The 27,971-nt window shown below is 43.4% G+C and overlaps 1 protein-coding gene across 6 annotated transcripts; it reads right to left on the bottom strand.

The window, feature by feature from the left end:
* Positions 1-242: 242 nt before the first annotated feature.
* On the bottom strand, positions 243-27,925 carry lrp6 (low density lipoprotein receptor-related protein 6; the record flags this gene model as incomplete). Of its 6 annotated transcripts, XM_083902518.1 has the most annotated exons (22): positions 27,712-27,925; positions 25,386-25,782; positions 17,857-18,053; positions 17,630-17,761; positions 14,251-14,647; positions 13,913-14,084; positions 10,993-11,209; positions 10,072-10,361; positions 9,338-9,564; positions 9,043-9,227; positions 8,603-8,929; positions 7,557-7,759; positions 7,239-7,450; positions 6,961-7,151; positions 5,138-5,347; positions 3,774-3,899; positions 3,437-3,673; positions 2,455-2,565; positions 2,128-2,358; positions 1,893-2,029; positions 1,469-1,566; positions 243-537 (listed from the first exon to the last, which is right to left on the bottom strand). In XM_083902518.1, the coding sequence occupies exons 1-22, from the start codon at positions 27,764-27,766 to the stop codon at positions 243-245; spliced, it is 4,647 nt and encodes a 1,548-aa protein (XP_083758644.1). In that variant the 5' UTR covers positions 27,767-27,925. The 6 variants fall into 6 exon arrangements, with proteins under 6 accessions (XP_083758644.1, XP_083758641.1, XP_083758642.1 ...); XM_083902515.1 differs by lacking the exons at positions 25,386-25,782; positions 27,712-27,925 and adding an exon at positions 18,962-19,159 and having other exon boundaries at positions 6,916-7,151; XM_083902516.1 differs by lacking the exons at positions 25,386-25,782; positions 27,712-27,925 and adding an exon at positions 18,962-19,159.
* Positions 27,926-27,971: the final 46 nt, after the last annotated feature.

Here is a 27,971-nt window from a genome sequence, read left to right as displayed (position 1 = left end):
ACTGTATAGAAAATATATAAATATGCTTTTTTTCTCTTTTCAATGTACAAATGTTCGCAGCTCCGTTTCTCTTTTGTCTCCTGTTGTCGCCGCGAGGCTCCGCCTCCTCCTCCTCCTCCGTCACGCCAGTCTCTCGTTCCCGTTTTTAGCCTCATATATGCACAATTGCTATTTACAGTGAGGGGGCGGAGCTGTGTGGAGGAGCAGTGAGGGGGGCGGGGCAGAGAGCGTGGGGGGGCGGCTCACGAGGAGTCCGTGCAGGGCGACGGCGGCGGCGGGTAGAGGTGGTGGGAGTAGCTGCGCTCGGTGTAAGGCGACGGCGGGCAGCTCTCGCAGTTCTCCTCCGCCGACAGGTATTGGCTGCGCGGCGTCGGCGGCGGCGGGAAAGGCTCCGAGTCGTAGTTGAGGTCGCTGGTGTAGCCCTTGGCGCCGGACTTGGGCGGCGCCCGGCGTCCCGGCGTGTAGTCGCTGTCGCACACGTCGGTGCTGCAGGGGGTGGTGGGCGGGGCAAAGTGGCGGTAGGTGTAAGGCCGGTAGCTGCGAGAGAGACGAGGACATTCAAATTTAACTGTGTTAGAATATTGTTAGCTTAGCATTAGCCACAGGCGAGTCATTCTTACTCACGGAACTCAAATTGATACCACGAACAAAGTTAGCTTAGCATAAGCCACAGGTGAGTAAGAACTCAAATTGATACCATGAACAAAGTTAGCATAGCATTAGCCACAGGTGAGTCGTTCTTACTCACGGAACTCAAATTGATACCACGAACAAAGTTAGCTTAGCATAAGCCACAGGTGAGAAAAAACTCAAATTGATACCATGAACAAAGTTAGCTTAGCATTAGCCACAGGTGAGGAGTTCTTACTCACGGAAATCAAATTGATACCATGAACAAAGTTAGCTTAGCATAAGCCACAGGTGTGTAAGAACTCAAATTGATACCATGAACAAAGTTAGCTTAGCATTAGCCACAGGTGAGTCGTTCTTACTCACGGAAATCAAATTGATACCATGAACAAACTTAGCTTAGCATAAGCCACAGGTGAGTAAGAACTCAAATTGATACCAGGAACAAAGTAAGCTTAGCATTAGCCACAGGTGAGTTGTTCTTACTCACGGAAATCAAATTGATACCATGAACAAAGTAAGCTTAGCATTAGCCACAGGTGAGTAAGAACTCAAATTGATACCATGAACAAAGTTAGCTTAGCATTAGCCACAGGTGAGTCGTTCTTACTCATGGAACTCAAATTGATACCATGAACAAAGTTAGCTTAGCATAGGCCACAAGTGAGAAAGAATTCAAATTGATACCATGAACAAAGTAAGCTTAGCATTAGCCACAGGTGAGTACTTCTTACTCTCTTCTCTCTTTCTGATTTTGTTTTTTTTTAACCAATATCACGCCGATAGCCAACTTTGAACGCAGCACGTTCGTAAACACGACGTCTTCGAGAACGCTCACCTGTACGATCTGTGAGTCGACGGACTGTTGGACGAGTAACCGAACTCCAGCGTGTACTGAGAACGCACGGTGGCCGGAGACGGAGGAGGGTTCAGGATCTGAAACGCAAAACAAAACAAACAAACAAATAAACACGTAAGCTAGCTAAACATAGATATATAACGTATTTGTATTATTTTTATTTTTTTTCCCGTTGTGGGACAAATAAAGGACCGACTTATCTTACTTGTATACCTAACATAAAATACAACAAATTAGCATAAAATACAACGTATTTGCATAAAATACAACATAGTAGCATAATATACGAGCAAGACTTTCCAATTGTCCCTGAACTCAATGCGATTCTTTCAGAAAATAACTATCGATTATTGTAAACTTGACACATCTCCCCGCCCCCTTTCTTGGCCCCTCCCTCTCTCACCGGCGGAAAGTACGTCCCCTTCGTACTCGACGAGCTGCTGGACGACGCCCCGGTGACGTGGGCGCGGTCGTACGGCGGCCCGCTGCTCCCGCCCATGATGCTGAGCGAGCCAATCACAGACTTCCCTCTGGACATTCCTGAGGATGTTAGCAAACACAAAAAAAACAAACGTTAGCGGCGGAGACGGCGACGACATCACACAGTTTTATTTTGAAACATTTTTTTGGCGCCTGACCGGGCAGCGAGCTGGACAGCGAGCTCGGGTGCGGCACGTATCCCAGCGGCACCGACGACGGCCCGTGGACCACGAAGTCGTTGGTGACCGTCTCGCCGTCGTCCTTCATCTGCGGACAGAGGACGCGCTGACACACGAAGTACACGGCGCCGACCACGAACAGCGCCATGACCACGGCCACGATGGAGCCGATGGTGGTGTTGGGCGGAGGAGGCGGCTCCTCGGTGGGAACTGAAACCACAGAAGAAGAAAAAGAAGAGACGTTAGCACCGCATGGCGATTAAAAAAAATTAGCGTGCGTGAGGACGCAGGGGTTCGCAGACTCACAGCAGCCGAGTTCGTCCGAGTTGTCGGAACAGTCCATGTTGTTGTCGCACTTCTTGTGTTTGCCGATGCACTGACCGTTAGCGCAGGTGAACTGGTCCAGAGGACATCGCACTGAGGGACGACAAACAAACAAAAACAACATCGTCAGCAAACGTTTGTCCAATAAATAAACGATCATAGATAAACTTGTCAATAAAGTACAGTTGTAATAAAGTTTTCTAATGTTTGCTTCACGTTTAAATACATTTAAACTGTTAACAACCGCTTACAATGCTAACTAGCCATTTTTGTCCTCTAAAGTCCAGATTTCCTCAGCAGCTAACGAGCAGCTAAGTCCGTCTTAAAACATTAGATATATACATATAGCTTGCTAGCCGGCAGCTAGTTTTTCTGACGTTATGTTGTGAGCCGAAGCTCGCTCTGTGCTCCACTTACTGATGCTAACAGGCTAACTATCTCGCACCTGCACTTTAACTGACCGACACCAACAGGCTAACTATCTCACACCTGTGCTTCCCTGACTGATGCTAACAGGCTATGGGCTACTTACCCTTACCCCGCACCTATGCTTTACTGACCGATGCCAACATGCTAACTGTCTCGCACCTGTGCTTCCCTGACTGATGCTAACAGGCTTACTATTTTCACCTGTTCGTCACTGACCGACGCTAACAGGCCAACTATCTCACACCTGTGCTTCCCTGACTAAGGCTAACTATCTTGCACCTGAGCATGATCATCTGCTTCACTGACTTATTGCTAATGAGTCAACTTAGCTAGCTGTTTTGACACAAGCTCGACTCAACATATTAATACACTGATAAAATGTTACTAAAGATGATTTTTAACAGTCAAAAATAAGATTGTAGCCTTTGAATTGTGTTGTTTTTATTTCCACATTTTAACTCAATCAAAAACCGGACGAGAACCGCCTGGATTGGCGTTAAGAACTCGTCCCGTGCGCGTCTGTTACCTGTCACACCTTCACACTTGCTCTCGTCCGAACGATCCTGACAGTTGAAGTCGCCGTTGCAGCGCAGGCTCTGGTCGATGCACTGCAGGCTGTCGCACTGGAACTCCAGCTCCGAGCACACGGGACAGTTCTCCTCGTCGCTTTTGTCGTCGCACTCCGCGTAGCCGTCGCAGCGCCACGCGTGCGGGATGCAGTCGACCTCGCCGGACGTGCAGGCGAACTGCTCCGGGGAACACGTGGGCGGCTCTGAGGGAACAAAGACGATGGTGAGATTAGCACGTTAGCTCCGACAGAGTTCAGAGATACGAGGTCGTTTGAGCCGCGCGGGTGCGATCGATTCGCTCACCTCCACAGGAGAGCTCGTCCTGCATCAGGACCAGGTGGACGGGACACGAGCAGCGCGTCGTCCCGTCGCCTTTCACGATGCAGATGTGGGAGCAGCCGCCGTTATCCCACGTACACGGATGTTTACCTGGAGGGCGACAAAGGTCAGGGGTCAGGACATTTTCCCTGTATCAAATTGATACCGTGGACAGTTAGCTTAGCATTAGCCACAGGTGAGTACTTCTTACTCACGCAACTCAAATTGATACCATGAACAAAGTTAGTTTAGCATTAGCCACAGGTGAGTACTCACGGAACTCAAATTGATACCGTGAATATTTTTTAGCTTAGCATTAGCCACAGGTGAGTACTTCTCACTAACAGAACTCACATTGAAACCATGAACAAAGTAACCTTAGCATTAGCCACAGGTGAGTACTTCTCACTAACAGAACTCAAAATTGATACCATGGACAAAGTTAGCTTAGCATTAGCCAAAGGTGAGTCGTTCTTACTCACGGAACTCAAATTAATACCATGAACAAAGTTAGCTGAGCATTAGCCACAGGTGAGTACTCACGGAACTCAAATTGATATCGTGAATTTTTTTTTAGCTTAGCATTAGCCACAGGTGAGTACTTCTCACTAACAGCACTCAAAATTGATACCATGGACAAAGTTAGCTTAGCATTAGCCAAAGGTGAGTCGTTCTTACTCACGGAACTCAAATTGATACCATGAACAATGTTAGCTTAGCATTAGCCAAAGATGAGTCGTTCTTACTCACGGAACTCAAATTGATACCATGAACAATGATAGTTTAGCATTAGCCAAAGATGAGTCGTTCTTACTCACGGAACTCAAATTGATACCATGAACAATGTTAGCTTAGCATTAGCCAAAGGTGAGTCATTCTTACTCGTATAACTCAAATTGATAGCGTGAACAAAGTTAGCCTAGCACTAGCCACAGGTGAGTCGTTCTTACTCACAGAACTCAAATCGATACCATGAACAAAGTTAGCTTAACATTAGCCACAGGTGAGTCGTTCTTACTCGCATAACTCAAATCGATACAATGACCAAAGTTAGCTTAGCATTAGCCAAAGGTGAGTCGTTCTTACTCGCATAACTCAAATCGATACAATGACAAAAGTTAGCTTAGCATTAGCCACAGGTGAGCTCTTCAAACTTACAGAACTCAAATTGATACCATGAACAATGTTAGCTTAGCATTAGCCAAAGGTGAGTCGTTCTTACTCGCATAACTCAAATCGATACAATGACCAAAGTTAGCTTAGCATTAGCCACAGGTGAGCTCTTCAAACTTACAGAACTCAAATTATCCAACAAATCAAAATCACGCAAAACGTATTTGTTTACTCACTGTACTCCCTCATGTCGAGCTCGTGGACGGCGTGGATGTCGCTCAGGTACGCGATGCGCGCCTGGATCTTGGTCCGCCCCTCGCGCGTGGTCTTGTCGATGCGCTCGATCATCTGCAGCTGCTTGTCGATCCAGTACAGGTGGTTCCCGAACACGGTGAGGCCGACCGGCTGCAGGATGTTGGAGTCGGCGATCACGATGCGATTGGCTCCTGGTTTGTTGTTATTGTTGTTGTTTTTTAAAAAAAGAAGGTACCGGGGGAAACAAAAACAAAAAAAACAAGGTTGTAGGGCAAAAAACTTGCAGGAACAAAGGCAACACAAAAGAGGGTGAGAGAGACTGGAGGGGGGGGGAGGAAGAGGAGGAGGACGACAGTGACACACTGAGGTCAGCGACATCACACAATAAGACGTGACACAACAATGACAGGCAGGAAACTCAAGTTTGTACACCACTCACTCTCCCACACCAAACCCCATAGAGAAAATCAACTATTTTACATCACAGCACACAGGGAGTTGTTGATCCACTGCTGTGTCCATCACTGAGTTCAAATGTCTTATTATGTTGAATTCGGCTTTTGAAATCCGTCGTTCAGATTAACCTCAGTGACACAAAGGGACCACACGAGGCAGCAGTAGACCAGCAGCTCCTGTGTCCCCGTGAGCTAAAATCACTGATTTTTGTCTATGGGGTTTGGTGTGGGAGAGTGAGTGGTTTTCAAACTTCAGTTTCCTGTTGGAAAGTCTTTCTAACAGTGAGATAAAGACGTATAAATGTTTGTATTTACTTCGGTGATGCATATTTTCAGTCCTGGTCAGAACTTGTGAAAATGTAGTTTTGATAAAATCTCAAATTTGATCATTTTGTGACTAAAAAGTATGAATATGGGGACTTTTAATTTGAAATTTCTCTAACACAGTAGAGTGAAAACGTCTGATTTGTAGTATGCTAGTAGTCATAGATGTCCTGAACTCAACCTAGTTAGTCCTGGTCAGAACTTATGAAAGTTTCTGTTTTTATGAAATCTCAAATTTGCCAATTTTTTAAAAAGTGAGAATATGGGACTTTTAACTTGAAATTTCTCTAACAGTACAGTGAAAACGTCTGATTTGTAGTATGCTAGTAGTCATAAATGTCCTGAACTCAACCTAGTGCGTCCTGGTCAGGTCTTATGAAAGTTTCTGTTTTTATGAAATCTCAAATTTGCTAATTGTTTCGATTAAAAACTGCCAATATGGGACTTTTAACTTGAAATTTCTCTAAAACTGTACAGTAAAAACATCTGATTTGTAGTATGCTAGTAGTCATTGATATCCTGAACTAAACCGAGTTAGTCCTGGTCAGAACTTATGAAAGTTTCTGTTTTTATTCAATCTCAAATTTGCCAATTTTTAAAAAAAAGTGAGAATATGGGACTTTTAACTTGAAATTTCTCTAACACAGTACAGTGAAAACGTCTGATTTGTAGTATGCTAGTAGTCATAGATGTCCTGAACTCAACCTAGCACGTCCTGGTCAGAACTTATGAAAGTTTTTGTTTTTATTAAATCTCAAATTTGCCAATTTTAAAAAAAAGTGAGAATATGGGACTTTTAACTTGAAATTTCTCTGCGACTGTACAGTAAAAAATGTCTGATATCCAGTACACTGGTAAATATCAACATGCTCAACACAAAACTTTCATCCTTATTCAGAATTTCAAGAGAAATCTCTTGATACGTTTGCTCTAAATCCAAGTATTTGGTCTCAAAAACATTATTTGACCAATTCTATCACTTCCTGTTTTCCTGATACTTCCTCCCCCGACGACTCTGTACTCACCGGAGAGGTCGCTGCTCTCGATGCGCCGCAGGTCCGAGTCGACCCAGAACAGCTTCCCCACCTCGTTGTCGATGGCGAGCGCCACGGGTTTCCCCAGGCCGCTGAAGAACAGGACCTCGCGCTCGGTGCCGTCCAGCGCCGCCCGCTCGATCCTCGGCGAGCGCTCCAGCAGGTTGGTGAAGTACATGTACCTGTAAGAGGCCGAGGTCACGTGATCACGGAAGTTCCGACTGTTTTTGCCTCGCTCAATTGAGAACCAGATTAAAACGCCAACTCACCCTCGCTCCGGATTGACCACGATGGCGCGCGGCCTGTCGTGGTCGTTGCGCAGGACCACGCCCACCCTGCTGCCGTCGATGCGCGTCACGTTGATGTCGTTGGTGACCTCGCTGGTCCAGTAGATGAAGCGGTTGTAGATGTCGATGCTCAGGTCGTAGAGCTGCAGCCCCTGGTTGGGTCCGCCTTGAACGCTCCCCACCACCGTCATGCTCTGTGTGGGCGGAGTCAGAGAAAGAGGTTGTGAGGTTAAAGTGGCAGCTGCGGCGGCGGGAGATTCAAACGCTAACAAACAAACAGAGACGGTGACGGACGCTCACCTGGTTGCCGTCCTCCTGCGCCCGGCGGATGACGTTCTGCTTGCAGTCGATCCAGTAGAGCTGTTTGTCCAGCGGGTCGTAGTCGATGGCGCGGACGTTCCTGAGGCCGTGGATGGGCAGGATGATGTCAGGACTCTGCTGCTCGTCGATGACCATGCGGTTTATCGCCGTCTTCTGGCTGAAGAGCAGGAACGACGTCGGAGCTGAGGACGGTGAAGAAATAAAATGACGTTTTAACAATAGTTTCGCTGAGGAAACGGGAAGTCTTGGACCCTTATCCAAAATTTGACAAAAAAGAAAAAAAAAAAAAGTAGAAAATTTGACCAAAAAAGTAAAAAAAAAAAAATTGTCCAAAATTTGACAAAAAAAGTCAAAAAGTAATAAGTCCAAAATTTGACTAAAATGTTTTTTTTTTTTTTTTTTTTTAAATATGACAAAACTGTCAAATACAAAATGTGTCCAAAATTTGACAAAAGTCATAGGTAAGTATGTCGTCTAAAAATTTGACAAGTGAAAAAAAAAAATGAATTTTTGTCCAAAATTTGACAAAAGCAAAAAATAAAATTGTCTAAAATTTGACAGAAAAAAGTGATACTTTAGTATGTCGTCCAAAATTTTACATTAAAGTTAAAAAAAAAAAATTTGTCGAAAATTTGACCAAAAAAGTAAAAAAAACATTTTGTCGAAAATTTTACCAAAACAGTAAAAAACCAACATTTTGTCCAAAATTTCACAAAAAAATCCAAAAGAAATGTTCAAAATTTGACTAAAATGTAAAAAAAAGAAAAATTCAAAATCTGACAAAACAGTCAAATAAAATATGTCTGATATCTGATCATCTGATATAACTTATTTTTCAATTTCTTTTTCAAAAAATGTATTTTATTTTTTATATTTTTTCAAAAAAATGTAGTTTAAAAAATAAATAAATAAAATTTGTTGAAAAATTCGAAATATAAATATTTCTCGAAAAAATTAAAAGCAATTTTGGCAAAAATAATTTTTTCATTTAAACGGGAACCTGTGGCGGCGTGTGCGTCACTCACCGCTGCACGTCTTGTTGTCGTAGTTGAGGGAAAAGTGGGCGGGGCAGCCGCACACAAAGCTGTTGACGGGGACGGCGAGGCACAGGTGCGAGCAGTGGCCGTTGGTGGCGGCGCACGCGTTCCAGCCGCCCTGCCGCGACGAGTGGAACACCAGGATGTCCATGACGTAGTCCAGGTGTCCCTGGATGACGGTGCGGTTCTGCCCGCTGGTCTTGTTGGCGCGCTCGATGCTGCGCTGGCTCCAGTCCGTCCAGTAGATGTAGTCCTGGTACTGGGTCAGGCCGAACGGGTGAGGGAGGTCGTCGGCGATGACCTCGCGCTCCAGCCCTGGAAGGATAATGCGTTAAAACCGACTGTCAGGCAAAACTATCAATCAGACCTGACTGAGGTTTATTTAGTAAAAAAAAAAAAGATTCAGAAGAACATTTTTCCTAAGTTACCGAGCATGTTGCACGACTCGATGAGCGTCGTGTCCAGGTCGGTCCAGTAGAGGCGGCGCTCGGCGTAGTCGATGGTTAGCCCGTTAGCTCGGCCCACGTCTGCGACCAGAGTGTTGCGACCCGTGCCGTCCATCGCCGCGCGGTCGATCTTGGGCTTCCCGCCCCACTCGGTCCAGTACATGTACCTGTGATGACACACAGAGAGAGAGAGAGAGAGAGAGAGGGAGCAGTCAGAGTGAAGCTCGCTTTATCTCTCGCACACAAAGATCTTTAACTCCATGACAAGAGTCCTCACCCCTCTGCAGGATCCAGAGCCAGAGCTCGAGGACTGTCCAGGTCCTTCCAGACCAGGACCTGCCGGTGCTGTCCGTCCAGCTTGGCCACCTCGATGCGGTTGGTGCCCGTGTCGGCCCAGTACAGGTTCTTCCCCAGCCAGTCCACCGCCATGCCTTCTGGGTAATCCAGGCCGAACTCCACCACGTGCTCCAGAGCGCTGCCGTTCATGAAGGCGCGGCTGATGGTCTGCAAAAAAAATATAAAAATGTTCTTTTCCAAAAAAGTTGCTTTTTCCCTTCAATTCTTGTTTCCCAGAAAAGGTATTTTTTTCATAATTAAAAAAAAAATGTTGAAAAAAATATTTTCTAAAAAATTACTTTGAAGAATTTTGCAAAAAATATTTTGAAAAACATTTTTGAATTTTTTCCAAGAAATTTAACAAATTTCTCAAAATGTGTCCATAATTTCTCAAAATTTGTCCAAAATTTCTCAAAATTTGTCCAAAATTTCTCAAAATTTGTCCAAAATTTCTCAAAATGTGTCCAAAATTTCTCAAAATGTGTCAAATTTCTCAAAATTTGTCCAAAATTTCTCAAAATTTGTCCAAAATTTCTCAAAATTTGTCCAACATTTCTCAAAATTTGTCCAACATTTCTCAAAATTTGTCCAACATTTCTCCAAAAATGTAAATTCCTCAAAATTTCAGAGGAACAAGAAGAAGGAAAAAAGAGGAAGAAGAAGCTCCACCCTCACCTTCAGCGTGATGTCGGTCCAGTAGATGCGGTTGTCGGTGACGTCAAAGTCGAGCGCCGACGCCTCCTTGACGCCGGTGAGCGGGATGGCCACGTTGTTGTTGTTGGTTTCCAGGGAGATGCGGCGGATGTCTGTATGTCGGGAGAAGAGCAGGAACGCCTCGGGAACGATGCAGGTTCGCATGTCTGCGATGAGCTCCAGGCCGATGGGACAGCTGCACTGAACGCCCACAGGTTTGAAGAGGCACAGGTGGCTGCAGCCGCCGTTATTCTCCGCACACGCGTTTGTACCTGAGGTGACGGGAAAAACACGACGTGTCAGAGTGCGTACAGAATAATGGCCATAACGTCACGACACAGTGAGTCAGTTTGTTACTTGGGATGATTAAGGATTAGTAAATAATTAAACTGTGGATCATTCTCTTGATTTATTCATGTTTGGTCCATGAAATGTTCATTGTTGTTTCCTGTCGTTTCCTTCCTATTCAAAATTTGACAAAAAAAAGTCAAATATTTGTCAAAGTCCAAAAAAATTATAAATTTTGTAATTTCTTGTCAAAATGTTTAAATTTCTTTCAAAATTCCTCAAAATCTTTTTTCAAAAAAAATTGATTCAAATCTTCTTTTGAAAAAAAATTGATTCAAATTTTTTTTTCAAAATTTTTCAAAACCGTATTTTTCCAGACATTTCGAAAAAAAATGTTTTGCCGTCTAAAATTTAAATAAAAAAAATATATATAATCCCCCCTAATTTTTTTTCTTTTCCCAGAAGTCTGAAACTTGCAAATTTTACGACATTTTCTTAACAAGGTTCAAAGGGTTAAATAGCTAAAATTGCGAAACAGGAACTCACATCTACTTTTATGCTAAACTGAACGACGTCACATCGAGTAAACCAAAAGTGGGCGTGACCTAATCTCACCAGAGTACTTGTGCACGTTGGTGGCCTTCAGGCCCATGAGGTCGGGCAGCTGGTCGATGATGAACTCGCGCTCCGCCGTGTGCTTGTGCACGCGCTCGATGCTGCGCCGCTGCCAGTCCGTCCAGTAGATGTAGTCGTCGAGCAGCGTGAAGCCGAAGATGTGGTGAAGCTTGTCCTCCACCAGCACCCGTCGACCCGTGCCGTCCATGTCCATCACCTTTTCACACACACACACACACACACACACACAGCAGAGAAACGTTAGCTAGCTCCCTCAGAAGAGCCGCTAATTAGAAGCAACAGCTGCAGCAAACAAACGGCGGCGAACATGTGGACGCCACATTTCCGCTCTTCCTCCTCTCAGAGCCGCGATGACGTCGGAGCTGGAGTCAGTTTAAACAAATCCACCCCGAACGAGACTGTGACGCGAGACGGGAAGCAGAGAGAGAGAGAGCGAGGGGTCGGAGGTCACGCGACCCTGAAGCTACGTCGCGCCGTGGACGCTCGGAAATGTGTGCGGAGGGATAATTGTGTTGTGGACGTGTAAATGATTCAACTGGTATCAATCTGAAACTCGCACAGAAACTTCCAGAGTGAAGAAATGTCAGGAATCCAAGGAAAGAAGAGAAAACTGAGGTCAGTGAACTGCTCACGGTCCCTGAACTCATCAACACAGCGTGGAGCGACGCCATTCGCTGATCCCAGAACAGCCCCCAGCGTGGCCGGCTGCCATGTTTGAAAACATCCTCCGCTTTAACACACACACACACACACACACACACACACAGTATATAAATATAAATGTAGTTTCCATCCTGGTCTCTCCTCCTCCTCCTCCTCTGGTTCAGGACTGGTGACCGCTCTGCGGTGATGGTCTCAGATTCTGGTCTCAGATTCTGGTCTATTCTAAACAGAGCTGACCGCAGCTGCAGCGCTCGCCCGCAATTAGAAGCAGATGTGGGAGCAGCCGCAGAAACTGGGTCCTCTGAGGAACCTGAGGGGGAGGAGGACGGGGGAGGAGGAGGACGGGGGAGGAGGAGGAGGCCCCTCACTACCCCGACAACAGATCCAGGGAGTCTGGGCGAGAGAAGAAACAGCGATGGAAGGTTCACGTGGGGTCGGCCAGGACGATGGCGTGAGGACGCTGACCACAGGGGACGAGAGCGAACTCCATCACGGCCATGTTTTCTCACGCAGGAGGAGGAGGACGACTGTCAACACCAACACCAACAACCCCCTCACTTAGGAGGACGTGATTGGTAACAGAGACGGGACGGGACACAAGAAATATACGGAAACAAAAGAATACGAAGAGACAAGAGACACATGAGGGACAATGAGATGGAGATAAGAGAGACAAGAGAGTCCAGAGAAAGACAAGAGACAAAAATATAGAAGGAGAGACAGATATGAAAGAATCCAGAGAGACATTGAAGGACGAGGACAGTGAGATGGAGATAAGAGAGACAAGAGACACAAGAAATATACAGAAACAACAGAATACAGAGACACACAATGAGATGGAGATAAGAGAGACAAGAGTGGAAATAGTCCAGTGAAAGACGAGAGACAAAAGAGAAGCACAAAATATAGAAGGAGAGACAGACATGAAAGAGTCCAGAGAGACAAAGACATGAAGGAAATGGACAATGAGATGGAGATGAGAGAGACAAGAGACATGAGGGACAATGAGACGGAGATAAGAGAGACAAGAGAGTCCAGAGAAAGACAAAAGAGACACAAGGAATATACAAAAACAAAAGAATACAGAGACACATGAGGACACAAGGACAAAGAGATGGAGATAAGAGAGACAGGAGACAAAAGAGACATAGAATATAGAAGGAGAGACAGACATGGAAACAATCCAGAGAGACAGAGACATGAAGGACAAGGACAATGAGATGGAGATGAGAGAGACAATAGACGTGTGAGGGACAAGAGACAAAAGAGTCCAGAGAAAGACAAGAGAAAAAAGACACAACAAATATAGATGAAGGAGAGACAGAAAAGAAAGAATCCAGAGAGACAGAGACACATGAGGGACAAGGACAATGAGATGGAGATAAGAGAGACAAGAGACAAAAGAGTCCAGAGAAAGACAAGAGAGACAAAAAATATACAGAAAGAAAAGAATACATGGAGACAGAGACATGAGGGACAAGGACATGGAGATAGGAGAGACAAAAGAGTTCAGAGAGACAGAGACATGAAGGACAAGGACAATGAGATGGAGATAAGAGAGACAGGAGACAAAAGAGACATAGAATATAGAAGGAGAGACAGACATGGAAACAATCCAGAGAGACAGAGACATGAAGGACAAGGACAATGAGATGGAGATGAGAGAGACAATAGACGTGTGAGGGACAAGAGACAAAAGAGTCCAGAGAAAGACAAGAGAAAAAAGACACAACAAATATAGATGAAGGAGAGACAGAAAAGAAAGAATCCAGAGAGACAGAGACACATGAGGGACAAGGACAATGAGATGGAGATAAGAGAGACAAGAGACAAAAGAGTCCAGAGAAAGACAAGAGAGACAAAAAATATACAGAAAGAAAAGAATACATGGAGACAGAGACATGAGGGACAAGGACATGGAGATAGGAGAGACAAAAGAGTTCAGAGAGACAGAGACATGAAGGACAAGGACAATGAGATGGAGATAAGAGAGACAAGAGACAGGGATGGACACTGAGATAAAGACAGAAAGATGGAGACGCGACACAGCGGCCTCTATTGGACACGTGTCCAACAAGTTTTCTGTTTGTCCCACCCTGACAGCCTCTTGTTGCGTTTCAGGAGTTTTATTTTGAAGTCAAAGAGGAAGTGATCCGAAGGAAGTGACGTCACGCTACATAAAATCAACCTCACGTTCTTATTTGGACACATTTTACAGATCCAGCACCACACTGACCTCGATCTTGTCCGTCTTGGCGTCCCCCCAGTAGATCTTGCGTTCGTCGTAGTCCAACGCGAGGCCGTTGGGCCAGCCGAGCGACGTGTTGACCATCACCACGCGCTCCAGTCCGTCCAGATCCGCCCGCTCGATCTTCGGCAACTCCCCCCAGTCCGTCCAGTACATGTACCTGCGCGGGTGGACCAGCAGATGTCAGTCAACACATCGCCATGGCAACTGCGTCTCATTTGCGTCAACGAACGCACCAAACAATGGCGAAACAATTGTTTTCATTGTCAATTTAACTCATTAACCCAAGTGCATGATGGGAAATGTCGCAATTAAGACAAACTTACCCGGCCACAGGGTCCAGGACGATGGCCCTGGGCTCGTCCAGGTCCTCCGAGATCAGGATCTTGCGCATGGTCCCGTTGAGGCGGGTCACCTCGATGCGGTCCGTGCCCGTGTCGGTCCAGTACAGGTTGCGGGCGATCCAGTCCACCGCGATGCCGTCCGGGTGGTTGACCTGCGACGTGACCACGAACTCGGCCTCGCTGCCGTCCAGCAGCGAGCGGCGGATGGCCTTGACGTCGTCGTCCGTCCAGTAGATGTGGCCGTCCACCGGGTCGTAGTCGATGGCGATGGCGTGGCGGATGTCGTCCACCTGCAGGATGATGTCGGTGAAGTCCGGCATGTCCAGGGAGATGCGCCGCAGGTCGGTACGCCGCGCCAGCAGCAACACCTGAGTCGCACCTGGAGGAAGGGGGGGCGGAGCAGGGTAATTAAAGCTACCGTCAGTGATTTACAACCACGAGTGTTCTCATTCTACAACTCTTTATCGTATCAGGAGCCAAAACTCCACAAACAGGGGCAACAAAGAAAAGTGTTAGCTAGATGCTAAATGTATATGCATCTACTATATAAGAATGTGTTCACTGCTTTTTGTCGCTGTGAAGAGCGACTTCACAAACAGGAAACCGACGTTTGAGGTCACTTCTCCAGTACCAAACCCCATAGAGAAAAGTAGCGTTTTTAGCCCGCGAGGGACATTTACACTTAGTTCAAAATAACTTTTTCCTAAATTTTTCCCAAAAACTTTTTCCTAAATTTTTCCCAAAAACTTTTTCCTAAATTTTTCCCAAAAACTTTTTACAAAATTTTTCCCAAAAACTTTTTACAAAATTTTTTTCCCCAAAAACTTTTTACAAATTTTTTTTCCCCAAAAACTTTTTACAAATTTTTTTTTCCCCAAAAACTTTAAAAAAAAACTTTTTCCAAAATGTTTCCCAAATTTTTTTCCCCAAAAACTTTACAAAATTTTTCCCAAAAACTTTTTCCCAAAAACTTTTTCCACATTTTTTTTTCAAAAAACTTTTTCCAAAGAAAATTAAAAAAAAAAAGTCCAACAGTGAGATCAAGATGTAAACATGTTCTTAAGATATTATATACTATAATAGATTGTGTTTATTAATACTATGTAAACCACTCACTCTCCCACACCAAACCCCATAGAGAAAATCTGTGATTTTAGCCAATGGGGACACAAGAGGTGCTAGTCTACTGCTGCCTCGTGTGGTCACTTTGTGTCACTGAGATAAATCTAAAGAAAGGTTTTCAAGCAACTTAAACTTAGCGATGGAGGCAGCAGTGGATCAACAACTCCCGTTTGCTGTGATATAAAAATCGACGTTTTTCTCTATGGGGTTTGGTGCGGGAGAGTGAGCGGTTTACAAAGTGACAAAAACAGCTAATTTTCCTGTTTGAAAAGTGGTAAAAAAGATATTAAAGACTAAACCTGATACAGATTTTAACAGGTGAACTTTTTAAAGTGTTTTTGCTGGATCTTGCTCTGCTGCTGCTGCTGCTACGGATTAAACCAGGACAAAGATCTATAAGTTGGAATCTGGTTTTTTTTTTTTTTTTTTTTTCAGCGAGTGAAATTGAAGCGGGAGGATCTGGACTGTTTAGAGTGGAAACATAAGAGGTTCCAGATCTGCTTGTGACGTGCGTCAGCGAAAATGGGAAGGGAGTTATTGGAGAATATCTGTTATTTTCAGAGCGAGAGAGAGAAAAAGAGGGAAAAACAGAAGAATTCAGCCCCAAAAAACAGCCACATTGGATTCATTAGTGTGCGTGTGTGTGTGTGTGTGTGTGTGTGCAGCACTGGCACCAAACCCCATTAGCCTTTTACTCTCATTCTAAAACCAGCATCTTGTTGTTGTCGTCGGCTGAGAAAGGTGTCGACCTGCGGTTGCCATGGCGATCCCCGCTCCATCACCAGAGCTGTGTGAACGCCAGCCCCTCCCCCTCCTCCTCCTCTCCGCCTCTGCCGCTCCTCTGTTATTTACATTTTTTTGCTCGGGTGACGGTCGGCTGCAGAGTGACAGAGCGGCGAAGGTGGAGCGGCTTTTGTGAAAGGACGCGGTCACGTGACCTTTCGCCGCAGACAATGGCTCCTTTCACTGCTGAGCTCTGACTGTTTCACTGGAGCCTCTGTGTTTTTCTGCTGCAGTGAAACGTGGCCACGGACTGACCTGAAGGTTATTGTTGCACTGCAGCCGCGCCCCTCCCCCCTCCACACACACACACACACACACACACACACACAAGCCGCAGCGCTAGCTCCAGGACGTTTAAACTTCTCTCATTTGTTGCTTTTGTTCGCCGTGGCCGCAGAGTAAACACACACAGTTTTGTTTGGTTTAGACTCGGACAGACGGACGCTTTTCCAGTTTGAACGTCGAGGTTCAAACCCGCGAGGTCCAGAGTCTGTGTATAAATACGATCTCTAAAGTTAAACCACGCCGGCAAATAATTACGCCTTAAAGTTCAACGTCTCGGACGACGAGGACCACGGCGTCTCTGCAAAACTCGCTGATGTGAGGACATCGCGGATCTATCGTCGGGAAAACTGTTCCCCAAAATTGTTTTTAAAAAAACTTTTCCCAAAATTGTTTTTCAAAGAACTTTTCCCAATTCTTTTTTTCAAAAAACCTTCCCCAAATTTTTTTTCAAATAACTTTTCCCAAAATTATTTTTCAAAAAACGTTTCCAAAAATTGAAAAAAAAAAAACTTTTCCCAAAAATGTTTTTCCAAAATACTTTTTCCAATTTTTTTCCAAAATACTTTTCCCAATTTTTTTTCAAAAAACTTTTTCAAACTTTTTTTTTTCAAAATACTTTTTCAAACTTTTTTTTTCAAAATACTTTTTCCCCAAAAATTCTTTTTCAAAAAACGTTTTCCCCCAAAATTTTGAAAAAACTTTTTCCCAAAAAATTTTGAAAAAACTTTTTGCAAATTTTTTTCATAAAAAAAACAAAAAATATATAAATACAATCTCTAAAGTTCGTCGGAAAATAACTGCGCCTTCAGACTCAACGTCTCGGACGGCGCGAGCCGTTAGGACATCGCAAATCTACGTCGGGACATCACTCAGGGTTATCACCTAAACGACAACAAATTGAAGCTCCCGTTAGCATTTATTTGTGATTATTCTTCAAATTTTGTCCAATGGTTAACCAGTATTAACTACCTAGCTTAAACTGTTCTTAGTGAGATTTGAAGCTTGAATCTTCAATTCATATCGTTTGATATCAACATATATTGCAATATCTTGCTTACAAGATAAAGCCAGGAGATATGGCTTACAAACATCTCGATTTTTAACCTGGGGGCATTTCACTAATTTCTTCAATGCAACAGACTTTAAAACCAGGAAACCCCACATCACTCACCGTCTCTGCAGGTCTTCCCGTCCTCCAGCAGCTGGACTCCCGTTGGACAGGCGCACTGATAGTGAGGCTTGTTGGGCGACAGCAGGCAGAGGTGAGAACATCCGTCGTTGTTCAGCGTGCACGGACTGTTCACTGCGACACAAACACAAACGTTATGAATCAAAACATTAAAATCTGAATTAAATAAACATGAAAACGTGGAGGACACACAGGGGTGAGACACTCACAGGCGGGCTGTCTCTTGGCGCTGAAGACGTGGATGTCCATGGGCGAGAAGATGTCCGAGTGGACCACGCGCTGCTCGCCGCCGCTCTGCTTGCGACACGAGTGAATGGAGTGGGTGTTCCAGTCGGTCCAGAAGAGCGTGTCCTCGTAGAGGGTCAGGGCGAACGGGTGAGGCAGCTCGCCCTTCACCACCACCTCCCTGAAAACACACAGAAACACAAGGGGTCAGTGAACGCAACGTTTCCACTCATATATTCATCACTTCGTACATTTGAACTCATTTTCAGCGTCTTAAATGTGAATATTTTCTTCTTTCTTTGCTCCATAAAATAAAAATAAAAAATCACAAAAACGTTACATTTTGGTTTGTTGACAAAATTTTACTTTGAAAATGATTACAATGATATGAATTGTCATCATTTCTTGTGACATCACAATAAATCCATCACACTACAAGTCTGTCATATCATAAATATAAGTGTATTATTATTATTATTTGTATGTTTTTTTGAACACTTCCTGCCAATCCTTCACAACAAAAGCACGCCATAAAGGCAGCTTTTAGTGTGAAACATCAACAGGAAGTGAATGAGTTTCAATGGAGGACGTAAAACAGTGATCAATAACTGCAATTAAATCAGTTGTATAAAAAATTAAATCTTGTGTAATTATTGACAATTGATTACATCAGATTGAGTGATTAAAAAAAATAAAAATAAACACAATTTTCCAGAATTTTCATCATCTTAAATGGGAATTTTCTGGGTTTTTTTTGCACTACAAACTAAAAAAAGGTCATGTTCAACGACATAATAATCAATATTATGTCTCTACAAATCTGTTATATCATAAATATTAGTGTATGGTCAATTTTTTTGATAATTTTTAGGTTTCTTTTGAACACTTTTGATTTCAGTGTGAAAAATCCACAGGAAGTGAAGTTGTAGTTGTAACAGCGGAAGCTAAACAGTGATCAAAAAGTAGAACTAAATCAGAAAAAAAGATAAAACTGCTGAAATTCAGTTTCAGGACGTCCTACATGTTCCCCGAGTCCTTGAACGCACCATCACACCTGCGTCGTCTTACGGTGTCACAGATTTTTCGTACCTGTTGGATCCGTCCAGGCTTGACCGGTGGATGAAGTTGTGTTTGGCGTCGGCCCAGTAGAGTTTCTCCAGGCCGTAATCCAGCGTCAAACCGTTGGGCCAATAAATGTCTTTGTCGATGATCATGGATCGGTTGGTGCCGTCCATTCCCGCCCTCTCGATCTTCGGCACCTCGCCCCAGTCGGTCCAGTACATGTACCTGAAAGAGGACGGATTTAACGCGTTATTAATCACAAACTATGACCATTAAACCCGTAAAATTTTTACGCAGATCTACTTTGGTTTAATCTGCGTTAATGGGAGGTGAAGTCACTCCCAAGTTCTGACTTCCGACCTAACTGGAACGCACCATAAGGGAAGAGAATGCTAACGGTAGTAAAGGACAGGAAGTAATTCAAAAGCTAGCTAGAGTTTGAGCCAAACAAGCAACATCAAATTTCTTAAAGTCAGATTAGCACTTGACCAAATGTTTTCGTAAAGTGATATCGGAGTCGGAACTTCCGAGTTCAACTGGAACACCCTCTCATGTCTGATTTCCAACCCGATACGTCCGCGCAAACTCACCTAGCCCAACATGGGACTCCAATATGGCCGCCGCTCCAATCAACAGTGAATATTTTTGCTATTAATTGCGCTCTTTCTGTTCCACGTTAAGCGAGTTGTAAACGAAGCTGTGTACATTTTCTATACGCGGATGTGTTGCTACGATGTTTGTGTGCGCAAAATAAATTAGAGCAACTGCTAACAATGGCTAACGGCTCATTTTTTTTCAACCGCAACTCGGTCAACTCGGAGGTAAAGTCACTCCCAAGTTCTGACTTCCGACCTAACTGGAACGCACCATTAGGGAAAAGAATGCTAACAGTAGTAAATGACAGGAAGTTAGCCAAACACTCGCTAGAGGTTGACCCAAACCCTAGCTTAACGTTGAATCAGAGGACAAAAGGTGATATATGGGGCGTTCCAGTTGCAGTCGGAATTTTTTCCGAGTTCAACTGGAACACCCTCTCAAGTCCGATTTCCAACCCGATATGTCCGCGCAATCTCACCTAGCCCGATATCGGACTCCAATATGGCCGGTTATGTGCACAAAATAAAGTAGAGCAATTGCTAACAATGGCTAATGGCTCGTTTTTTTCAACCGTAACTCGGTCAACTCGGAGATAGTGAGTTCTGACTTCCAACCTAACTGGAACGCACCATTAGGGAGGAGAATGCTAACGGTAGTAAAGGACAGGAAGTTGGCCAATAGCTAGATAGGGGTTGACACAGAGCCTAGCTTAACTAGCTTAACGTTGAATCAGAGATGGAGAAATTGGACAAAATCTAATTTCTTAACGTCAGATTAGCACAACTTTAGCAAGAATTGGGTATTCTTAAGTGCATGGATGTTAGGAAAACTCAACATGCTAACAAAGCGGGGGGTGGACTGCCCCACTACAGCGTGTAAACTGGGACAAAGACAACAATCAAAGTTAAATGTCGTCTTCCAGCTGTGATCGTAGGAACATAACGACCGTTTCCTCTCAGCGACAGGACGACGGTCCGCTTGACCACCGTGCGGCTAATTCTTCACTTTGTTTGTCTTAATTATCATCACAGCTGGACCCCTCCACCCCTGAACCCCCCACCCCCCAAACACACTCCATCAACCCTCCCCCACGCCCCCCCCCCCCACAGGAACTGTGGACTGAACCTCAACTCAAACTCCACTAAAAATGATTTAATGTTAAAAACACATCACTGTTGCTATAGTTACACACACATGACCCTGGAGACTTCAGGAAGTGCTGCACGCTCTGCGTTTGAGTTTAAAAACACCACTCACTCTCCCTGCACCAAACCCCATAGAGAAAATCGGCAATTTTAGCATCAAAGCACACAGGAGTTATTGATCCACTGCTGCCTAAATCACTAAGTTAAATGTGTTATTTTGTTTTTAAAATATTCTGTGTTTAAAATACTTTGTTCGGATTTACCGCAGTGACACAAACTGACCACACGAGGCAGCAGCACACCAGCAGTTACTGTGAGCTAAAATCGACCATTTTCTCTATGGAGTTTGGTGTGAGGAGAGCGAGCGGTTTAAAAACTTCAGTTTCTTGTTATAAAATGACACCTAACAGTGAGATAAACACGTAAACATGTACTTCAGGTAGTGCCGAATTAAACAAATTGACATTTTATAAGGTGAAGCTTGTGTTAAGCCATGGTGCAGCCACTTAAACCTGAACTACGTTGTATTTAAGCTAAAATCGATGATTTTCTCTATGGAGTTTGGTGTTGGGAGAGCGAACGGTTTACAAACCTCCACGAAAATGATGCCTAAGAGTACTATAAGTATGTAAACATGTATTTAAGTATAGACGAATTAAACAAATTGACATTTTATAAGGTGAAGCTTGTGTTAAGCCATGGTGCAGCCACTTAAACCTGAACTACGTTGTATTTAAGCTAAAATCGATGACTTTCTCTATGGAGTTTGGTGCGAGGAGAGCGAGAGGTTTAAAAACTTCAGTTTCTTGTTATAAAATGACACCTAACAGTGAGATAAACACGTAAACATGTACTTCAGGTAGTGCTGAATTAAACTAATTGACATTTTATAAGGTGAGGGTCTTGTTAAGCCATGGTGCAGCCACTTAAACCTGAACTACGCTGAATTTAAGCTAAAAATCGATAATTTTTTCAATGGAGTTTGGTGTGGGGAGAGCGAGAGGTTTAAGAACTACAGTTTCTTGCTTTAAAATGACGCCCAACAGCGAGATAAACACATAAACATGTTCTTCTGGTATTGTTGACCTGAAATAATTGACATTTTATTCGTCTTCATTAGGCTTTTGTTGCAGCAGCTTAAAGCCAAACTACGCTGAATGGTTAACAAAGGTGAGACTTTAAAACAGGTTGAATCCAGGGAAGAAACCTGAAAGCTAATGACCCACAAACGCAGCAGCAGCAGCAGCAGCAGCAGCAGCAGCAGCAGCAGCAGCAGCAGCAGCAGCAGCGAGGCCTCTGCGCCTAATCCCATTCACACGACGACACAAAAGCTAAACTGATATTCTGCCCAGGAGCTACAAACTCCAACGGCCTTTAAACGCAGCGGCCCCGGTTAGGGTTTCAGTGCAAACAAAGCAAACAGAGTATGGATATGATGCAGATATGATTTCACCTCCTCTCTCTCTCTCTCTCTCTCTCTCTGCACAAACAGTTTAGAGGGGGAGAGAGAGAGAGAAAGAAATGGCGTGCACACAACACATCCATCCCCTCGCCACAAGAGCGTCTTTGTGTTTGGTACCTGATGCATTAATCATCGCAGTTGAACCCGGTCCAGCTCTGCGTTCCTGCCTCGGTTTTTTTGGAGAAACCAGTTCCTCTCAGACTTGAACCTGACTACACTCTGAAAATATGTGGAGAGACGCCACGCGTTGTGTTTCTGTGTGTGTGTGTCGCGCACAAACCCTGCATCTTATACTTTAGATTTTTACGTTAAAACACAGATGTAGGACATTAACGTACGCGCATTTAAACTGCGTTTTGGCGTCTTAATTCTGTGTTTTCGAAGAATCAGGGAGCGGGGAAACCACATTCTGATCGTCGTCACCGTCGGCGTCCGCCGACGTCACGCTGACGTCACGCTGACGCAGCGATTCGTTCACACAAACATCACAACACTTAAGGTAAAACCCCCGTTAGCACCCACAGGACAATTAGATTCATCCATCTGCCAAAAAACGAATTAACTAATGGTTATTTCCTCCATTCAGCGACGACGTTCGGTCCCGAAAATGTTGAAAAAATGACTACGTTTTGATGCTTTCTTTGTCAAACAGAGCAAAGAAAACAGGAAATAGTCACATTTAAGAAGCTGAAAAATCAGCAGAAAGTTGTTTTAATTCTTGTAAATGTTCTGTAACCTTAACTCCAATTAATTTTTTTATTTTTTTTTATCAGTTTGAATAATTTTTTTCAATCATTAAACACACATTTTCTGACTTTTCGGCTTCTTAAATCTGAATATTTTCTGGTTTCTACGAAACAACAACAACAATTTTCAACATTTTACAGACTAAACAAGTAGAAGACAGATTAACCGATTACAAAATTAATCAAATAATATTTATTAATTTGCAGTTATTGAACAACACTAATGTCTCTCGCTCGACGATCTACACTGCAATTATATACATAATTTTTTCAAAATAAAAACAGGTTATAAACTTAACTATTCAACAACTTGCCCATAAAATATAAAGCTGTAGCGACTCGGCAAGGTTTGCCCGATAATTAGCCGACTCGATAAATAATCCCTGTTATTTTAAAAAGCCACAAATCGGATTTATTTCTCATGGAAATCGCTTCCTTGCAGCTAGCTTTAAAACTGCAGTTACTCAGTGCAGCCACTAGAATATGCTGTTATATTTATATGACAGAAAATATGCATTAAAGCTGTTTTTAGGACAAAATCAGACATTATTCTGGGGTTTTGGAAGACGCCGGTGAACATTTTTTAGCTTTTTCCTCTATAAAGTGGACTGAACACTTTCTCTATTGATTGAAAATGAAAATAACAGCATTTTCCTGCCGTATCAGAGGCGTTTTTCTCATCATAGCATCAACAATACATTTTTATCTTGGTATTTTAACGTTGACGATCAATATTTCCCCAGGTACAACTTCATATAAAAAGTGCACGTAAACAAACTATCGACAGAAACAGACCCCTTCCCTTGGGCATCTCGACACAGAGGACGTAGCTAGCTTGTCGCTGCCGTTGCCGTGTTTTTTTCCGCCTGCCTCGCTGGCTGCTGGGAAAACAAAACTGTTGCCATGGCAACAACAACAACAACAACAACAACAACAACAGCACCCCACAAAACAACGACGGCAAAGTGGAACGTATGCAAAACATTAGCGTTAGCGCATGCTAATGAGGACGTGATGTACCTGTCCTCACACACACACACACACACACACACCAGACCCTGGTTTATATACAGACACAGGCTTTTACTTTGTAAAGTGTGACGACGGCGTCGTCGGCGTGACTTTAATCTCCGTGACGATCAAACAGTTAAAGAGGAAGAGTTTTCCATGAATAGAAACAAGAGACGACGACGACATTTAAATAAAACTAATGAATACATTAACGGACCCTCTTTCATCTCAGTCCTAATGGATGTGTGTGTGTGTGTTTTCTTTGAGTCGCCAATGGAACAAACCAAACTTTTACGTAAAAAAAAAACCGCTTGCTCTCCCTGCACCAAAGTCCAGAGTGAAATTCAACGATATAAAGTGACCACACGAGTGTCCCCTGCAAGCTTAAATCCCTGATTTTCTCTACAGAATTTTTAAATCTTCAGTTTCCTATTGGCAAAATGACTCCCAACAGAGTGATAAACACATGAACATGTACTTCTGGTAGAGCCGAATTTAACTAATTGACATTTTGTTAGCTGAGGCTTTTTGTTAATTCATGATGCTGCCACTTAAACCTGAACTACGCTAAATATGAGCTAAAATCAATGTTTTTCTCAATGGAGTTTGGTGTGGGGCGAGCTAGCGGTTTAAAAAACGTCATTTTCTTGTTATAAGATGACGCCTTATAGTGAGATAAAAATGTAAACATGTTCTTTAGATATAGCAGAATTGAACTAATTAACATTTTATTATATGAGCATCTTTTTAAGCTACAGTGCAGCCACTTTAACCTGAACTATGCTAAATTTGAGCTAAAATCGATAGTTTTCTCAATGGAGTTTGGTGTGAGACGTTTGGAGCTGTTTAAAAACTTCAGTTTCTTGTCATAAAATGATGCTTAAGGGTGAGATGAACACACAAACATGTTCTTTAAATATTGCAGAATTGAACTAAATGACATTTTATTATATGAGCCTCTTTTTAAGCTACAGTGCAGCCACTTAAACCTGAACTATGCTAAAAATCTATGATTTTCTCAATGGAGTTTGGTGTGGGAAGTTTGGACCGGTTTAAAAACTTCAGTTTCTTGCTACAAAAAGATGCCCAATAGTGATATAAACACATAAAAATGTTCTTCAGATATACCAGAATTGAACTTATTGACATTTTATTATATGAGCCTCTTTTTAAGCTACAGTGCAGCCACTTAAACCTGATCTACGCTGAATATGAGCTAAAATCTATGGTTTTTTCCAATGGAGTTTGGTGTGGGAAGAGTGAGATGTTTATAAAGTGACACAAGCATAAATTTCCAGGAGGAAAAGTCCGTCTAACAGCGAGAAAAACAATATAATAACAATAATATAATATAATATACCTAATATTTTACATGGAAAGCCAGGTTATCTGCAGGGGGCGCTCACAGCACAAATTATCCCTTTAAATGAATGTTTTACACTTGTTCGGGGTGTCGGGGACCACAGTGCATTATGGGAATTGTTCCTCACCCTCGTTCTGGGTCCAGGGCGATGGCTCTGGGCTGGTCCAGCTCCTGCCAGAACAGAACCTTCCTCAGCGTCCCGTCCAGCTCCGACACCTCGATGCGGTTGGTGTCCGAGTCGGTCCAGTAAAGTTTCCTCGCCAGCCAGTCGCACGCCAGTCCGTCGGGCGACGCCAGGCCCGGCACCACCGTCTGCGCCGAGCTGGCGCCCGACTGGTTGAAGACGGTGCGCTTGATGGCCTCCTCGCTCACGTCGCTCCAGTAAATCAGGCCCTCGGCGTAGACGTAGTCCACGGCGGCGGCGTCCTCCAGCCCGCCCACCACCACCGTGGCGTTGGCCTTGTCGTGAGCCGCGTCCACCAGACACAGATCCCGGCGGTTAGCATACAGCAGCAGCGGCACGGCTGCGGGACAGAGACCGAGGGTCAGAGACCGAGGGTCGGTTTTTTGGTTCATTTAAGAGTTATTTGGTCCATAAAATGTCAATAATGACGTTCTCAAACCAAAACGAGTCGGTTTTAATGATGAAAAACACAGAAAATATTCACATTTAAGCTAAAAAACTCCAAATTGTCTCAAAATAATTGACAATAATCCAGCAATCGATTTATAATTATTTTGCGTCTTATTTTTGTTTTTCATGTCACTAAAACCTTTTTATCGTATAAAATCTTACTGTTTGCTGATAACAAATCAGGGCTGCAGCGATTATTAGGTCATTAATCCATGACTAAATCATTCGTCAACTATTTTGATCACCGTTTCGATCGGTTTTGAGATTTAATTACTGATTTTTCAGCTTCTTGAATGCGAAAATTCTCAATATATCTGACATTTTATGGGCCGATGAGGTACAAATCATTAAAGTAGCAAATATTTCCTTTTAAGAAGCTACAAAATCTGTCCTAAACGTCTCAAAATAAATGATTACTAATCAGGACTGCAGCTACTATGCAACTACTATTCGATTATTAATCCATTACTAAATCAACCGTAAACTATTTTGATCATCGATTAATTGGTTTGAATGTTTAAATTTAAGGTTTTCTTATTTTTCAGCTTGTTAAAAGTGAAAATTCTTGTAAAATCCATACATTTTGTGGACCAATCGAGTACAAGACGGATTAATTAATGAATATTCACATTTTAGAAGCTGTAAAATCAAAACAACGTCTCTTTAATTGTGTATAACGTTTGTTAAACACAATTAAAACAAACAATTTCAGCTTCTTAAACATTAGTCTTTTACTTTTTGAACATCTCGAGTTTTAAATATTTGTATTCATGGTAAAACTGATCAGAGCAGACAATAATCAATGTTTCATCAATACACAATGATGACGAGTTGACATTTTCTTGGCAGTTTTGTCAACAAACAAAAAAAGTTCTCACCAAAATAAAAGGAAAACAGGATGTTTTGAATCGCAGCAGATTCATTAATATAATCTCCTAATTTAATATTAGTCGTGTAGCATGAGTTTTATCAGATTATGTATGATTTGTAATGATATTTACTGATTTAATAATACAATATTGGTCAAATAAACCATGTGTAGTGAGTTTAAAAGCACGTTTGCATGAAAGAATTATCAGACATTACACATGACTTAGTAAGTATAGTTAATATTTCAGTATATTTGAATGAAAATGTCCATATATCGTGTTAAAAACATAGTTCTTAACATATTTAAGTGTATTGTTGAGAGTAAACCTGTTGTTTATATTGTTCTGATAACGTCGTATCTTATTTTAAATGTAATTTATGTGTATTTTTAAGTGGAGCAAATGTTTAATAACGTATATAGAAGCGTTTTTACTCTTTAAAAATGTCATGTTTTTAATTTGTGCTAGCTGACCTGCGTACATTAGCATGTGATGCTAACTGTTGCTAACCGAGCTTCTAAGGTTTCAAAGCCCGATTGAGTAACTCAAGCCAAAGTTAGCAGCAGCGGCTAACACCCGGGAGCTCGGTGGTGGTTGGGGAAGAAAAAACAACAACAACCCCGGTTTAAAACACACAAACCCGGGTAATGCAGAGGGGACACGCGGGTTGTGGTTACTGCCCGGGATAAGTTAGCGAACGCTGGGTCGTTTCTGTTTTCATTCCCCGGAGCTCCAGCATCGGGAGAAGCCTGGGAAGCTAAGCTAACGTTAGCTCTGCTCCGGGGAACCACAGCTCGGGAGCGGAGGGCCCGGACACAGCTCCCGACTATGCACCGCTAAAATAACAATCCCCCCGCTGTTTAAACACCAGTTTAACGTCCCCCGCAGATACAAGCAGCGAAGCGAGCGTAGGGGGAAAAGAGAGAAAAGCTCCAGAGAGACGAACTCACCTCGAACGACGAAACAAAAACTACACAACAACAGAGTCCGCAGCGCGACACCCATCTTCCCAGTTCTCTCGGCCCTGCCGCCGCGCTCCGCTCAGCGGCCCGATCCCATGGCCGTGCAGCCGAATCCTGGCGCACCGGAGGAGCAAAAAAAAGCGTGTGGGAAATACAAAGAAGCCTCGACGGCGGCGTCGCCTGCGGTGCGTGTTCACGCGGAGCCCGCGTCCATCCCGGCGGGGGCTGTGCGGGGCTGGATCACTTGC

This window comes from Microchirus variegatus, assembly GCF_963457635.1.
Source record: "Microchirus variegatus genome assembly, chromosome: 16".
In the NCBI taxonomy this organism is placed as follows: domain Eukaryota; kingdom Metazoa; phylum Chordata; class Actinopteri; order Pleuronectiformes; family Soleidae; genus Microchirus; species Microchirus variegatus.
This window is presented reverse-complemented; position numbering and strand designations above follow the sequence as displayed.